Source organism: Loa loa, assembly GCF_000183805.2.
Source record: "Loa loa unplaced genomic scaffold supercont3.11, whole genome shotgun sequence".
Classification (NCBI taxonomy): Eukaryota; Metazoa; Nematoda; class Chromadorea; order Rhabditida; family Onchocercidae; genus Loa; species Loa loa.
Window position 1 is genome coordinate 194137 of NW_018108191.1, and position 17186 is coordinate 211322.

At 34.1% G+C, this 17186-nt stretch overlaps 4 protein-coding genes across 4 annotated transcripts; 3 read left to right on the top strand and 1 right to left on the bottom strand.

Moving 5' to 3' along the window:
- Positions 1-386: 386 nt before the first annotated feature.
- LOAG_01532 (hypothetical protein) lies at positions 387-593 on the top strand (the record flags this gene model as incomplete). The annotated part of the gene is made up of 1 exon (XM_003137071.2): positions 387-593. One exon carries the CDS (start codon positions 387-389, stop codon positions 591-593), a length of 207 nt encoding a protein of 68 aa, XP_003137119.2.
- Positions 594-7851: 7258 nt separating this feature from the next.
- Positions 7852-10248, top strand: LOAG_01533 (hypothetical protein). The gene is made up of 6 exons (XM_003137072.2): positions 7852-8053; positions 8472-8577; positions 8634-8767; positions 8981-9136; positions 9357-9529; positions 9758-10248. The coding sequence occupies exons 1-6, from the start codon at positions 7982-7984 to the stop codon at positions 10044-10046; spliced, it is 930 nt and encodes a 309-aa protein (XP_003137120.1). The 5' UTR covers positions 7852-7981; the 3' UTR covers positions 10047-10248.
- A 974-nt stretch (positions 10249-11222) lies between these two features.
- LOAG_01534 (hypothetical protein) lies at positions 11223-12477 on the top strand. Its single transcript, XM_003137073.2, has 4 exons — positions 11223-11597; positions 11697-11785; positions 11854-11948; positions 12149-12477. Exons 1-4 carry the CDS (start codon positions 11489-11491, stop codon positions 12318-12320), a joined length of 465 nt encoding a protein of 154 aa, XP_003137121.1. The 5' UTR covers positions 11223-11488; the 3' UTR covers positions 12321-12477.
- Positions 12478-13382: 905 nt separating this feature from the next.
- LOAG_01535 (rhomboid family protein) lies at positions 13383-16298 on the bottom strand. The gene is made up of 8 exons (XM_020445777.1): positions 16163-16298; positions 15632-15871; positions 15342-15400; positions 15002-15198; positions 14522-14649; positions 14260-14355; positions 13955-14154; positions 13383-13711 (listed from the first exon to the last, which is right to left on the bottom strand). The coding sequence occupies exons 2-8, from the start codon at positions 15866-15868 to the stop codon at positions 13570-13572; spliced, it is 1059 nt and encodes a 352-aa protein (XP_020303802.1). The 5' UTR covers positions 15869-15871; positions 16163-16298; the 3' UTR covers positions 13383-13569.
- Between the last annotated feature and the right edge of the window lie 888 nt (positions 16299-17186).

Below are 17186 nucleotides of genomic sequence, written 5' to 3' on the forward strand. Positions count from 1 at the left end.
TTACATCATTATTTTTAATGTTCAGATGATGAACTTGTGATGAAAGACCAATGGACTTTAACATTGAAAGATTTTGGCTGGCATACCAATTTATGATATGACAAATGAAAAGTAGATAAAAACTTGGGGAATCACTACATAAGAGCAGCATTGATTGAAAATTGTGGAAAAAACAAAACAAAACAAAGATAGATTGTATTCAAAAACACCAAACTGGACATTCCCAACTGAAAAAGAAAAGGAACCTGGTCAATATATGGTCAGATACTAAGAAAACAAAGTGGAGAAATGGAATTGAAATGAAAAGAAGTGATAAAGAAAATTGATCCTGACATTAAATATATACATACATAGCCAATCAGGGGAAGCCTCCATCGTCTGTCAAGATGGCACCCAAGTGTCACTCGGGAAAGCGACAGGCTTCTCCCGCAACTCCGCGAGCAAGAAAAATTTGTTGGAGAGCCTTGTTTGACCGGGGGCCACCAATGTCCAGGTCAGATCTACATGATCTGAAAGCTAGCAAGATAGTAAGAGCAAAATGCTTATTGCAAGGAAGTGCGAGCAATATGCTTAATGGAAAGCATAGAAGTTGAATGGATTTCGAAAGAGATATAGCGAAATCTTTTCTTAAAAGGATATTTTACGACGTATCTCAAAAGTTATGTTCCAAAATTATGGTAGCAGCCAAAATGTTTACCTTTTTTTAATAGATTACACTCCCTTCCATCACAAATCTCTTTTTTTTTTTAAATTATTACTCGGCCATTAAAATTTACCTTTCTTCCTGACCAAAAAAAAAAAAAAGTGAGCAATTATTCAACTTTGACCAGCCTTGTAAATAGGAAATGAGTGCATTCTGGTAAAATTTTCTCTTAAAGGTATTATTTTTTATGGCATATATCGAAGAAAGTTTGACTTTTTGAATGGCTCAAAAAAGAAGCAGTTAAACCAGTTGGAAGACAAATGTTACTATCTAGTGTGACTTTAAAAATTCCTATATTTGAAAGCTGATTAGCTACATGATTTTCGTTTTGGAACCTTCTTTAACCGGGATATAACGGGTGAATAATGCGGGTTATAATATTTAGTATTTAAAAAACTATAATTTCCGAAACATTCTTCCAAATCCTTGACAAAATGTCATTGCGACATTTCCGTCAGTGTCAAAAATGAAAACTTAGACTTTTTGATTCAAAAGTCAGAAAATACGTTTGGAACAACATTATTTAAAGAACATCGACATGATTAAGCATTCAAATTACATTTCAACCGACTGGGTCCCATCGGTTCAAAGTTTTTGAAATTAGAAAATGGATGAATGAAATAAATAGAAGAGAAATAATGTGGTCCACCTAAAGATACGACCCGGAATGCAGCCGGTCAACAAATATATTTGTTCAAATATTTGTCCGGATGTCCTGTGCATTGATTTTGCTGATGATGATACTTTTGGTTTTTTCCATTTTTCCCTCAGATCAAAAATACTGCTTCTCTTTGACATGAACAACTATCCCTTAGTTGAAGTATCAGTAATTTATTTTGTAAAAAGATAGGAAAGCATTAGCTTTGGTATTTGATTTTAGGGGACGTGAAACCCAAATTTGAATTTCTGCAATGTCCTATAATCATTCCGGGTTATCAGCAAAACTAGTTAGGGAATAAGTTGTGGTGCTGATCTCTTTTTCTGGTCTGCTATTTTCTTTTATGAAACATTTTTATATTAGCCTCATTTTAGCCTCAAAATTATGCTGTGCTGTTGAAAAGAATGGCTGAATTAAAGAGTGAGAAGATAAAATCTGGTTCTAGTGGTGTTTCAGGCCATAAAGTATTCCATCTGGCCAAGTAAAACAGAAACCATTGCTTATTTTCTTCGTCAGATTATTCCGTGTCTCTCATATGGACAGAAAAATGGAAAAAAAAGTATAATTTTAAGAGTAAATATATTGTAAATTGTTGATACCTTTACCAAAAGATACCGTATTAGCTAAATAAAAATGGGAGGAAAGAATAGAAAAAGTGATGAATTGAACGAGAAAGAATAAGAATAGTCTAAATGAGGAATAAAGTTCAGGGAACTGGAATTTTTCCACTTCCAGTCCAAGTGCATAAGTCGACCTGGCCCTCACTGCAATTTAACTTAGCTATATCTTTCAGGCTTATTATTTGGGGAGCGTTTTGAATTGCAATCTATCATGGCAACCAAATACAACAAATTGATATATCTTACCAAGCCTGAAAACTAATGATGCTAACAAGAAAGACACAATAACGAAAAAGTGAATGTTTAAAAACCAAAAGAGACAGGTTAAAATTTCAACTTTTTAAAACAACAAGAAATCATGTATAATTGCATGAATTCATTGAAAACATCCATTGACACATAATGACACACAAGATCTCTTTGTTCTAAAAAGCTTTTTTGTGATTCGAAGACATATACCGCCCATACTGGAAAGAAACTTTGCCGAGGGTTTATGATGCAATGGTTGAGTGATCTTGTCCCTTTCCATACATTTTCCAACAGATTGTAAGAAACTGTCACAGTTCTTTGAAACATAAATTTTGATGCTTAAACTTTTTATACTTCCAGTGAACACACCAATCTTGATGACTTTCGTGAGCTCCACTTCTCCACAAATGCAACAATCCAAAGCAGAGTCAAAGTTCTTTATGACAGAAGGTATGGTTGTTACGTATTATGGAAATTATAGCTGGCAATCGATGCCTAATGGAAATTTGACATTTGACCATTGCATAAATCTCTCTGTAATGATGAATGGATGAACAGTGAAAAAGAGGGCATAAAAAGATGGACTGGACAGAATAGAACAGGAATACTTTACAATTCAGAAATGTGCTTTGATTACGATTCAGGAATGCACTTCGATTTTCGAATGGAACCATAGACTTTTTTAAATGAAAACTTTTTGAAATTAATCAAAGTTGATCATGAAAGGCTGAGATAAAAAGATGTATTATACACTTTTATAGGATCTATCTCTTTATTTTTTTTTCCTCTCACCTAGCAGGTATTGGATACTCGAAAAAGTATAAAAAGTTTAATCAAATGAAGATCCACTTTTAAACTGTATAATTACTGAGTGAACTATTCGATGGTAAACGAACATTCAATCAAATTCAATTTTCGTAGTCAAAATTCATCGATTATTATTTATTTAGAACTGAAAATGAATATTTTACAGTAGTAAAGTCTAATTAAATGAAACTTGATTGTTTATGTAAAATATGTATTAGTCTTCCGGAAGGATAACAATCAGGTAATCGGGAAGAGATGCCGGATAACAGGCATATTCATTATTTCTTAAATGCGCTTTTCTGCATATCTCTATTATATTTCTAGCAGGTTACAAAGATTTCTCTCTCCTGTAATAACTAAGTGTGAAGAAGTTGCAAAAAAAAAATCTCAATTTTTCCCTCGCTTTTTGAAAATATATTCTTTTACACGTTCCTCTCATCTGTCCGACTCAATTAGCAAACTTCAGTGACAAGAATATTGCATTTTTTTTTCATTTTTGTTGTGACATGCGACAATTAAGGTGCTGTTTTAATTTTTAATTTGCATTAGAAACAAGAAAAAATTTCCTTCATTCTTCCATGGAGCAAATCAAAAGTGATACTTAACAAAAGTTTGATATTGCAAATGCTGGCGAAAGCGTTTTTATCGTCTTCTTACTTTCCTTCTTCATAGAAGGCCCAAATGTAAGGCACAAAGATCATTTTCATTTATCATAACGAAAAGAAGAAGAAGATTCTCTTTTGAGGTGTTTATGCCTTTTTCATTTTTTCTTTTCATCAAATTTTAGTCATCAACCTGTCCATATCAAGATGTGTTGTAAAATGCAATGAGTCCATGATAGGTTTTTTTGAAGCCAAAAAAAATGTTTTCCGATTTTATGAGGGAACAAACGATTCTCTTTGTGCAATTAATTCTTCTTCTAATTAGCCATTTGCTGGGACCATTTCTTTGAACTTTTCGTCATATTTCTAATAAGGAGAAAGAAATCGTCTTTACTATAATCTTGCCATCCTCATTAGATTCATTTCCACCACTGTTTGATACTTCTGAATTCAAAACATTTTGACAGCAGCCAGCTTTGGAGATTTTGCTAAATTATTGTCATCGTAGTTCTGATGGACTGATTTTGTATGTATTGCATAAGAAAGACTACTTACGGCTATCCAAGCAAACTTTCCAGTTTAATTTCTAAATTTTCAAGAATTTTATTTTTTTAGTCATAGATGTAACTTTATGTTTTTTCAGTCCTTTGTAACGATATAAACAGATTGATAATAAAATTGATAAGTTTAATTGAGGAGGGATGATGAGATGGAAGGAGTGTTGATTGCAGCACTTCCATGTTTCAGTAAAGTTGGCAAAAGACAGGAATTCTATTTTAATTACATTTATTCATTCATAATATCAATATGAAAATAAAAAATGGATCAAATGTCTTCAATTTCTTTTATTTTAATACCTCGCTAATTCTACTTTTGCGCTCAAAAATTAGTAATATGAAATCAGCAATTTATTGGGATGATTGATTGGAAGAAAAAATATGCGTTCTAAATTCGATTATTAGAATAGTGACCAGCAGAATTTTTGGTGAAAAGCTACCGCATGGTGGTATTCGCCAAATGATACAGTGAAGTAAACAAACAGACGTTGTTATGGTCGATTTGACAAATTGAACTCAGATAATCCAAAAAAGTCTTCGAAGGAGTAGAAATTCTAAGGAATCAGTCTTGGATGAATAACTGGATAAACCGGTCATTGATTACGGGTTCTATTGCTGCAAGAAGAAAGCTAATATATAAAATAAAGAGGAACTTGTGTTCCTATGCAAAATGTGATGATGAATGGATGAATGGTGAAAAACAGGATATAAAAGATGGGCAGGGGAGGAGGACAGGAATGCTTTACAATCCAGGAATGTACTTTGATTCATTATTCAGGAATGTACTTCGATTTTTAAATGACAGGAAAGCGTTGAATGGATGATAGGGAAGCAGGAAGACAAGTCTACTCTGTCGTCACACAATTAAATCACTTGACGAAAATAGATCTGCATTTTGAGATAAGTTGAAAAAGAAAATGCAAAAATAAAAAGATCAAAAGATCAATCAAACTTCGTTAAGAGAGATCAAGCAGTACTATTTCAGAATATTTCAAACTGTTTACAAGAAGGCCAAAATTATTATGAAAGTGTTCCGATGGTTTAAGAGACTGTTTCTCACTCTTGTTGATAAGAAAAAAAGTATGAGAAAGAAGATATGTTTGAAAGGGAGAAATGTACGAACCTTATAATATAATGTTGCCTTTTTTTTTGAAGATTGAGCTAGCAAGTTATTTCATTTAGGCTAGCAAATTATTTCAAGCAAAGGGTACTTTATTGATACAATTTGCTCTGTGCCAACGATTCAATTTTTCTGAATCACTGGATGAAGCCTTTCAAGATGAAAAAATGAACGAAATAAGGAACCAGAAAAAAAGTAATTGAATATATAATAGCAATGATTGGCTATTACTTGCAAGTTACATTTTTCTTTTCTAAAAGGAAAAAAATTCTTTCTAATTGAATTATAATATTTTTGAAATGCCATTTATTTTTAAATCATTCTTACCTTTGTGTTTGAGGATAAAAGAAATATAAATCTTACAGACACTCTGTTCATACTTTGAAATTGCTCTACCAATTCTTACCTTTACTTGACGATGAAGGACTGACTTGTTTGAAATATGACATTTAATTCCACCGAAATACGTAAATGATTCATAAACTGTCAACATTACAAAAATGAAGAGATGTTTAGCCTGCCAGTATAAAGTGAAGTTTATCGGTTTGAAATTGCGGCCCCTCAAGAAGCATTGAGAGAAAGACCGAATATTTCCTTCAGTAACGACTACGCAAATTATTCTTTTTGCTGCGAAATTAAAAAAAAAATCGAGGAAAACAACTGAAGAGCAGGGAATTGCAAATGCAATAACTGAATGCGCAAATTTGCATTATCCTATCTTCGATGATTTTTGATCTTCTTATTCTGAATACTGTAATCGCAATCTTCCGAGAATATGAATCCATCGTTTGGTGAAGGTGAAGATTTCTCATGACTTCTCAACCATCATCTATGATTGCAAATAAGCGGAAGGAAAAGGGCTAGAATAAGTTTGTGATTCGCTGGCAATTTGCTTAAAAAATTACTTATCCCAGGATAATTAAATTTCAGCACATGTCAAAGATCGACGTGTCAAATCTCTCCGATCCTGTCCCTTACTCCTATGATCACTAAAATTGATGATTAGTAACATTTCTTGCTGGGAAGCGACGAACGAAATTTGTTAAATTTAATAATATTCATTGATCAATGATTAATTTGAATAACTTGAGTCAAGATTTCCGAACAGAGAAATGCTTTGATTTGAATCGATTAATAATTTAAAGTCAAGAAATCTGTATTCTATAGGATACAAGAACTTTGCGTCGCTAGTCCGAAATGATTAAATGGAAAGTTCACTTTGATTGCTCTTCCTTTAAAATCTTTAAAAGCGAACTCTTAATTTGGTAATTTCTTCCAGCTCCTTAGTCGTTAAGATTGCAAACTTTGAATCACTCTCAATTCAAAAAGGCCACAAAAAGAGGTGTTAAAGTATTTGGCGCAGTTTTCGTTAATTTCTCTGTCCATTCCTCATTAGCAAGGTATGCGGGTATTAAAAATATCTTAAATTTCATTTTTAAAATAACAAATCTTCATTGTCTTGCTGGAAATCACAAATGATTTAACCGATTAATTCTTCAAAAACTTTTCTTCTGGATTGGAATCACTAATTAATTGAAAATTTAGAAATGAAATTTAGAAAGCACTGAATATTTCCTGTAGTTCCTGTAAACCGCTTGATAAGAAATCTAAAAGAAAATTCCTTACACTAATAATTTACTGTCCAACTAATTTCTTCTGTTGTTCTAAAAGGAAGATTATAACATTAACAAGAATTGATCAATAATAGCCCCAACAATGTTTAGCTATGCTAACAAAGCCAAACTGTCAATTTTTGAAAGCATAGAGAAAATGCTAAACAGAAAAAAAAACAGCTTCTTTAATGAATGAAACGAGAAGAGAAATGTTGCTTACAACATTTTTTTCTGCAATGAATATGAAAGATAAGTGTTTAAGATAACTGAAAAGACCATTAGTAAATATAAGTTGTATCTTTGCAGGACAAAGTAAGATGTAAGTTACTCTTATGAGTCAAGCAAATATAGAAATATCAACTCCGAAGTGAGATATAAAGTAATCAATTAGCCACATCAATCAATACTCATCTGTTCGAACTCGTTCGCAGTAGATTATATCGTTTCCTCATAAACTGCTGTAGAAGAATCAATAAAGTATCATGATGATAGTATGGTGATATAGAAGTTACTTCACGTTGTATCATTATGATAGCCTCACGTAAGGTTCCATTGAAAAAAAATCAAAATATAAAAATGTGCCAAACTATAAATTAATCTTAGACTTGAAAGAGTTAAGAACTAGAAAAAGTTAGAAAAAACTTAAAAAATTGAAAAAAAACTTATAAAGTTGGAAAAGAATTTCGAAAAGTTGGAAAAAAGTTTTAGAAATGTTAGGAAAGAAGAGAAGTAAAGCAACAAATTATTGCCTTTCCTCTGACTTCATACTTCTCAATAGCATTTATCTTGTCAACAATGTCTTTATTCTACTATGTAGTGGTCTCTTTGATCTTTTATCAAACACTGTCGTTCATTCCTTCCAATTCATAGAAAATAATCCATACCAAATGGTAAGATGGTAAGTAGAACAAAAGAGTGGTCCAATGGCTGTTGCGTCATGACCTATCTTGATTTCACGAGCGCTGAAAATGTTAAACGATGTTAGATTGATTCAAGGTTTACGGTTATTCTGAAGATCGCAGTACCTGTCTAAGGTTACTTGAGGAAGCCCGATGGCTGATAGGTGCAGTTTGAAGGAACGTTTGCAAGAAAGTACGGAGGATCTGGAAGCGACTATCAAAATGGTTCCAAACTATATTTTGAACTTCAAAAAAAGTTTTTATTTCACAACTTCATTCCACAACTTTAGAAAAAAACAGTTCTTTAGTTCGTTTGCAAAGCTTCCCATTTATCTGTACAGGATGGTATCTTTTCACTGGGCTAGTCCCTCTTTTCAGTTCACGTTTTCTATAACTTTTGGAAATCCGGTAATTTGCTCATCGTCTCTTTGTTGAAGTTAAGAGACCTTTTAGATTTTGTTTAGAATCACTTGTCCTTATCCAATAAGCGCTGGTACATGACTAACTAGTATTGGGAACAAAACAAAAAACGAAGAAGTGTAAAATAATGAAAGAGAGGCGCAGGATTTCTGAGGAAAAAGTGGGGTTCATTTATTTAATCCCAATATCTCATTAAACTGAATATTGAATTGCTTTATTACAGATAATTGCGTTTGTTCTGGACAGAGATCGAAGCTGTGGATCGCTTACATCTCTTTGTGAATCATTCCGCAAGAAACATACTGAATTAACGAAGCTACTTGCCAAAGGTTAGTTTGACTGTAAACTTTTGTTGCTTATCCATATCTTGTTCTTGTATTTTCAGTACCTGCTTACCAGCAAAGAGAGCGAGAAATCCGAAGATTGGAAGCAGAGGTTGAAGCACGGGATAGAGTTCTTGGAGATTTGCAAAAGCAGTTGATGGCTGCAGAAAAGCTCATAACTAAGATGGTTTTTCAGGTATAGGAAAAAATTTGGCTTTGTTTCATAGATGAGTATCTGTATTTTCGCATTTTCCAAAATTAAACTTTGAAGTTAGGAAGTGAAGTGTAAAGAATGGCTCTAAGATTTTGAAGCAGAGTTGAAAGAAACCACTGAAGATAACTTTCTTCATCATCTTCCTGTTACTTTCCACTTTGAGGCATATGTTCCTGCAAAATCATTGTTTTTAAGGCCGATAAAAAAGTGAAGGAAATGCGCCAATCAGAGGCAAACAGGGTAAATAGTGAAACGATCATTCGTTTCGCCAATCAGATCAGTAGAACATACGCCGTCGCAGCGCCGCTTGGTTGGCAGCTTGGCGATGCATCTCGACCATATCCTACCGAGGTTGGAGGATCTTTGTTCTTTTATTGCTAATAATGGAAACAAAAAGAAAATCATCTCTAGGCATTTTTAAACTAATAAGTGGAAAATATTCGTAACCTTCTTGTTAGAAAATCCTCTCTTAAACCTGTTTCTCTTTTGTGTCTCTCATAAAGATTGATAACTTACATATTCCATAAAGTCTCAAGTATAGTTTGAAATCAACATATTAAGAGACTTATAGGCAGAATTGCGTTTATCAGCATTGGCAGCGCCACGTGTAATAGTACAAGCAGCTCCTCCAGCTTTATCTTTGCTTCGTCAACCTACTGCCAGTACTAGCGGGATGTTACGTGGTAGCGGACGTGGCGCTTCACCGATGACATCGTATTCGGCAACTATGCAGCAACAGCAAAGGTATTTTCCATATTAATAATCTTCCTTTAATCGTTGACGAGGAATGTGATCTACAGTTGGATTAACGCACGTATGAACTATATACCTTCAAGTATCACCGGAAAATGAAAACTGAAAGTGCTCGGGTGTTGGTTAAGAAGCAGTTGGGGTTAATAAACGCAGATTTTACAGATATTTTTTGATTTTAAGTTTTTATTTTGTTTGGAAATGAGAGTTATTTCATTTCAGATCATGGAGTCCACGTGCTACATTTGTTCAACAGTCATCTTCATCACCTAGAGGTAGAAATCCAGCCGGCCGTGGTAGCATCATATCGCCACGCATTAGCACCGCATCAGGTGCGAGCCTGTTGCAACGACGTCCATCCATGACGGGAAGTAGTTCGCATTTATCTAGTCCCTCATCATCCTATCAAGGTCCCGTTAGAGGAGGACTTCCACCGCCAGTAACAAATGTTGAACAGATGAGCTCTGACTCAAGCAGTAGTTCCAGCAGCGACGAGGGTAGCCCCTCCTAGTTTTCTGTGTCTTGCTTATGTAATTTTAAGCTTAAAATTTGTTATGTTATCAAATAGCAATTATTCAAAAGCTGTTTTTGCTTGATTTTAATTCATCTATAGTTTTTTGCTATCCTACAAAAACTGCCCATGTAATCTGTTCCAAACTTTTAAATACGATGCAGAAGAATATTAATCCATCTGTCCTACTACTCATTTGCCATTCTTTGCGAATTATAGGTTTGAATCTTTTGCTTATAGATATAGTAAATGAGAGTGTAGACAAAATGGAAGTAAGGAGCGCTGGAAACCTCAGTTTTGGCATATAGTCGTTTTTGTTCATGTAATCTTTTTTGTTGAAAGTAATCTACTTTAGTTTTTCCTCGAGATCCTAACCTTGGGCCAGTCATTCGGAGTTTTTGCTTCACTCTTCTCCATCAATGCTCATGCTGCTTTGCAAAGTCTTTGTTATTCGATTGCATCAAAATTTTAAATGTATAGTTTTTCTGTCTAAAAGGTTTTCGTTAATGGACATAATGGGCCAGTATTTCCATGGACCAGTAAGTATCTCCTCTTATAAACTTTTTTTTTCTTCAATTCCCCTACAAATTTTATTCCTGCTTCGTCAGCAGCTGATTTTTAAGGTATTTTCTAGTTGCAAGTTTAAAATAGCGGGCGAATTTATCGGCTTTGCATTCGTCATGCATATTTAACAATAGCTTAAGCCACAAAATTTTCCACCGAGAATTTTCTTGTTCTGCGGCAAGAAGTTTCGCTTTACTCTAATTTAATTGGCATAAAGAATGAGATTTCAAAACAGTCAGAAATCCACGTTTTTTAACAATTAGATTGGGGATAAGACTAAATTGCTAAGAATTTAGCCACTGCTTCGTACGGCTTTTCTGCTATGTCTGCATAGAAAATGGATAAATTGTAAAGGAGTTCGAGTTTCTATGGAAGGAGTGAAAGCAAGCGGTTCTTCGAAAAAATTTAATAATGTCTTCTAGAAGTTATGAATGTTGTTGATTATTCTGACTACGAAGTGTTGAGATCGCAATCAAAATTTGATTGGAATTTGATGAAGTTTGAAAATATATATTTACGGATAACAGCGAGTGGAAAGTTCTAGAGGTTTAATGTAAAGTTGGTTCTTTTGAGGTCCATCAGATAATGATGGGCTTTTCGAAGAAATCCGGTAATATTTTATTGCTTATAGTTATTTGTACTTCGCGTTTTTCTGTAAAAAAAAATTATTTTCAAATCTACTGTTTCGGATTATTTTGTTTTGATTAATAAATCCTTCTTTACACATTAATGCAATAAAATGTGCACTTTTTTGTACTGAATATTGTATATTGATTATGGCATTTCCTAATTCAGCACGAATCCTTTTAATCAAAATAATCTGCTGACGCAGTTTTCTGACTAGAAGTCTCCATCAGGTGAAACTGTATTTAGTGCACATGAATGATCCAGAGAAAACAGCGGATACAGTCGCCCCAAATAATGATTCGGACACATGCGATGCTCAGATACGTCCGTTTCCCCAAGAAGTAAGCAGTGCTAGTGCAGGTATATCAGGTTTATTTTCGCTTCATGGATGGTAAAGTTGTAAGCTGTGAGGATTGGTGTCCTTGATTTTTAGCTTTCTTTCAAATGACTGCTTTACAGGGTTGCGTGACTTGCCTGATCTAACTGATTTTGTCAATCAAAAGACGGAAGATAATCTAAATGAATTATTCGCCAATCGGTATACAATGGTAAGCCAATCAGATTAACCGGTACAAAAGCTGTTGAAGTGGTAGTTATGTCGGCGTAAGATTTTCAGGCTAATAAGCTGTACGTAGAGGTTGCAAGTGGCTTTTCCAACCCAGTCATTGTGTATCCATGGAGCAAAAGACCAAAAAGAAATTTCGATTACATGTATGTTTCCACCACTTGCGCTTGTTATGATGTGCATGGAATAAAGGGGAATTCTATATTATCTTTCTGCATAATAACGGGAGGGGGGATTCTTTGGAAATTTCAGTCAGTCTAAAATTAATGAAAATTAGTTTTGATATTTCGGTGAAAGTTTCAAAGACTTACAGAAGGGAAAACTAGATTTTCCAAACATGTTTCAGCAGTGGTGAGCAAAAATCGTACAGAGGAGGCAACAGGCGAAATGTCTGCTCAGAATGGAGTAGATGGGGAAATCCGAGTTGCGATCCTTCTGCTGCACAGGAATCAAGGAAGAGACGTAAGCCAACCATGGATTATGTTCGTGTTTCGTATCCAGGCAGAACGAATCCCTAATGTTGGCCGAGAAGAAATTTTAAAACATTCAGTATTTCTATGGTCACGCTGTATGAAATAAAACTTCGAGTACTTATCTGTATCAAAATTTCACCGATAACTGATCTAAAGTAGTTCTGTCATATCGAAAATTAGAAAGTAAAAATATTTCGTTGTGACTTCACAAAAATATTTTATTCAAATCAAATAATCCCTGGAATGAAATATTTCTCTCCAACTTTTTGGAGGATGTACGAGAAACTTCTCAAATTTAATGCGGAGATTCTATAGGATTAGTATTTTACCTATTTAGTTACTAAATAAAAAATGAGAAGAGTGCTAAATAAGAAATCCGTTCCCACAAAAAAAAGAAGAACAGAAAAAACGAAAAAGCCAGAAATAAGCATATAATGAATTGCTAGCTTGGAAGTTCCGAAAAAAATACAAATGGCACACCAATAGCTCAGTTGATATACTTCCCTGTCGTTCTTTTTGGAAAGGCGTAAAGGTATTTAAAAGTTTGAACGCTTTATTTTAGTAAAATCTAATAAGTGAGTTGAGGTATGTAATGTACAATCACCACTTTTGTGGAAGAAGTGTTGTGAATTTGACCTGCTTACTGTGTGTAATTTAACTGGAAAATTGAAAGGATTTTCACCAATTCACTAAAGATTAGAACCATATTACTCTGACTGGAAACTTGAGGGTATTAGTTTTGCTCAAAAATAATGGCTTTAACTGAGCCCTACACATCGAGTGTTACAAAAACTAAAAAGAATCAATAAGGGCAGTGCTATCATTTGGAACAACTTTATAGAAGTTCGAGGGGTGCCTTTTTTTTGACTCACCTGTACGATGCCGAGTAGGAATTGACAGAGATGACATCGGTCTACAGATTTTTGCATTTATAAAATGATGAAAATATTTTGATAAAATATCTGAAATCAAGATGTCATGATAAGTATCAGAAATTAGAGGAACCATGGACTTAAACTCCAAGTGAGGTTCTAGTTTCTGTCTTCAGCACCAACTTATCTTGATCCTCCTCTTCACCCCGAAAACTTCAGGTTTTGCTGAGAGAGATCAGATCAGCAGGAATCATCTTTCTTTTATCTCTTATCATATTAAGGAGAATTGAGAATAAGAAAATTCAGCCCTTCCTAAAAACAAGGCTTTACGGATGCCTTGAAGTCATTTCTTCCAATACTTATATTATCAAATCACATGAGCAATGAAGCAAAAAAAAAGCGTATATAAATCAGGAACAAAGTCAAGAATGACGAGGCGGAATACTTCGACTTCGTCGTGGTCGCTCCATGTCTCGCCTTTTTTCTGCACTTAGACCACATAATTTGAGGATCTGGTCACCATATTTTTTCCAGATAAGATGCTGACCATACATACCATAGAATCTGGAACATTCTTTGGAACATAAAAAAATATAATATAAAAATGTAACTTCCGAAAAAAGCAAAAAAGAGCACTACCCGAAGCAAAGAAAGCATATAACGAGCTCTTTTTAAAATCACGAAAAACATTTTTTAAAATCCTACACATGCCATCCATCACTGTTTATGAAATTCATGTGACTCCCGTCAATTCAAAAAAATTTTTGCTACTGATCGGAGAAGTTTATAAATACAGTGCAAACATACAATCCAAACAGTGATCCTCCTAAATGTGCTGCATGATCGAACAATTTGAAACCGAGAAGCAAACATATGAAGTCAAAAGCAATCATTCCAGTCACAGCTGACTTCGCTGAGAAATCAAAATGGGGCACAAAAACAATTTTTAGTCTTGCATCTGGCAATTTAATGCATGTGTATACTAATAGAGCCATTATCGCACCACTCTGCAAAGTTGTAAAGTAGCAACTTAAATAGTAATTAGGTCACGATTTATACTTTCTGAAGGAATGGACCGAAAATATCTCAGAAATGATAAAATTAGAACTAACAGCTCCAAGAGCTCGTCGATTCGTCCTTATTACACATTTGTGCGTTATTCCAGCCAAGGACGATACCGCAGCGGCTGTTACATAGAAAGCCCAAAACTGTAAATATAAATACAGTCAGCGAAACATCAGATTTTCATCAATTAGCAGAAAGACAACATTCTAAATAAAAACACTACTCTGAATAAAAAAGGAGTGAATACAGAATAATGATTCAGAGTCAATACTAACAAGAAATGAGAAGACACTTTATTTAATCTCAAACCTGCTCAATCCCAAGAAAACAATCGATGGAAACAGGGGCAAATGTGTGGAGCACATACATGTTTAGCACAAGATGAAGCATATTTGCATGAGAGAAAGCACTTAATACCATTGGAAGACAAAGAGCTTCTAAAATACATCATTTGATAAGCACATTAAGTACAGGATATAAATCACAATACACTAGTAGAATGTATGCGTGTTCAATATTGAGAGTAAGAAATTATTTGTGAAGCTTGGAATCACTTGTGTAATTCGAAAAATAAAATCAAATCGAGTAAATGGTGATGTCAACTTCATGCACGAGTTACAAGAAAATTGAATCAATTAAACTAAGTATTAATACTAAGGAAATCGTGGAGACAAGTTTAAAAGGTATATGCTTTAAGTAGGTTTGTGAGAATATAAAAAGTTTTCCTAAGTTTAGAAAATGTAAAGAGTTATAATTGAAGTAGTTATAAGTGAAAATATATAAACGAACTTGAAGCAAAACTATTTGTAAACCATCTCCACATGAAAATCTGCCAAGACCTGATGCCCCACATCAGCATCACCACTACGTTTATGCCAACGAGTATAAAAGTACACTTGACACCATCTCGAAGTCGACGATATTTAGACAAATGATTTTTGGTTTCATTATATCTTACACTGACCACTTCGTAGATTTCACGCCACCTGAAAGCTAAGTCCTAAAAATAAAACTAATGAAATCGAAATAAACAACTGGTACTCACTATATTTTGACTGTATTTAAAAGAGAAGAATCTCATTTCTTTGTGTCCAGACAAAAGAACGAAAATTCTAAATTTAACATGTACCTGTTATTGGATCTTTTAAGATCACATACTGTAGCCAGCGCAAATGATACAGCTCCAACCTAAACAACAGGAAAATAATATAAATCATAATCTAAAATTCTAAACTACATGGTATACCTAAAAATTTGCACAGCCATGAAAGTGACTGTATTTTAATAATCAAATTTCGGTCACTATATAATGCTTGTTAAATGGTATGTCGGAAGATATTTCTGTATGCCATTTACTGCTGTCTTTTAACATCTGCAACTAGCGAAGAAAATTTGCAGTAAGTGCAAAACTTGACATACTCCAACAGTAAATCCGAGTGCTTTCCATAAATCACGCGATGGACGGAGCGGAATCACATCTTCCTGATAAGGTAATTTCTGTTTCGACTGTTCTAATTTCTCTTTAAATTCATCAATGCGTCGCCTATATTTTTCTCTTCTGTTTAATCCGAAACGATTTCTTACTGGTTGAAAAAACACCAATCTTGGAGATTTCTTGGTTAAGTCGCACGCCCATCTCATAAGGGTACTCAGCATACCCTAAAATCTGTTCTATAAAGTACAAAGATGACTTTTACTGGGAATATTGCAGGTAAAAAACGGTTTTGCCTCACAGTATTTTCCAGAAGCCATCTAGATGCTCTGAGATTTAGTATGAAAAAAAAAATGGTGGACAGGAACTGGACAGAAAATTCATGCTGAGGTCAGAACAATTTTTCCGGTAATGCTAGCAATATCACTGTAGATAAACCTCAAATGGCAAAATCAAGAGCAAAAGTTTGAAATGTACCAACAACACAACATTACTTTTTTCAATTTGAAGCAACCTACCGGTATACCCGTCTTTTATTTGATCACTTTTCAATCAGGAAAATCAAAATGGAGAAAGACAAAAGCCAAGTGCAAGTTTCCCAGCTAAATCCACGCAATAATTCTACCTTAATCCACGCAATAATTCTACCTTAAAGCAAGAAGCGATAATCGATAATGCTTAAAATTATTATTTAAAGTGAAACATATACTGACTCAGCTCTTTAATCTCAGCACCTTAGGGAATGAAAAGCGAAACTAATGAATGATAAAACACGATCTGTTCATAGCACCACTTGCAATTTAAACGCGGGGAAGCACTGCCACATGTTGCATGATAAAAATTAGGTAATTGAAAACATTTAAAACCTTATTAGCAAGTGCAGTACTTAGAACGAACTGAGGGATGGTAAAACAACTTCTATCACAATACCTACATATTACATCCGCAAAAACTTCTGGAATACGCAACTTCCTACTTGACTATTCTAATTGCCAAGACCGTTATAATTTCGCCATTGTTTTCTTAAAAAATACGACCGAAGAATTCTAAGATGATAATTTAGATAAGCAAAAAGAATCAAGAATAAATTTTTCCACGGATTGGTCCACTATATACTCATATCCTGGTTTACTGGAAAAAGCTTCTCCTGAAAGCATTTTCACGGTCTTTCCAAAATTTTTTTTTCCCACATCGGATATACCTGACCATCATGGCAAGAGAAGCATGTATTAATGGACGACATGTCACCATAAAGATTTGTTTGTTGCATAACTGGATGATGCACTTACATCAGTGGGAGATGCAGATCCGATTACTGGACTCTCATCACTTGTTGCCAATCACTTCACTAAAAAGTGAAATTTCTTCACAAAGAAAGCAAATTTAGTAATTTAAAAAAAATTGTTTGGACATAGATAATTCTTTAAGCGACCAGACTAACAAGAGAAGAGACAGAAAGCGGTTATGAACCTCGAAATATAATCCATTATTATTACGGAGTTTTACTAGTAACAACACGAAAGCAAAACAAAACCGAATAAC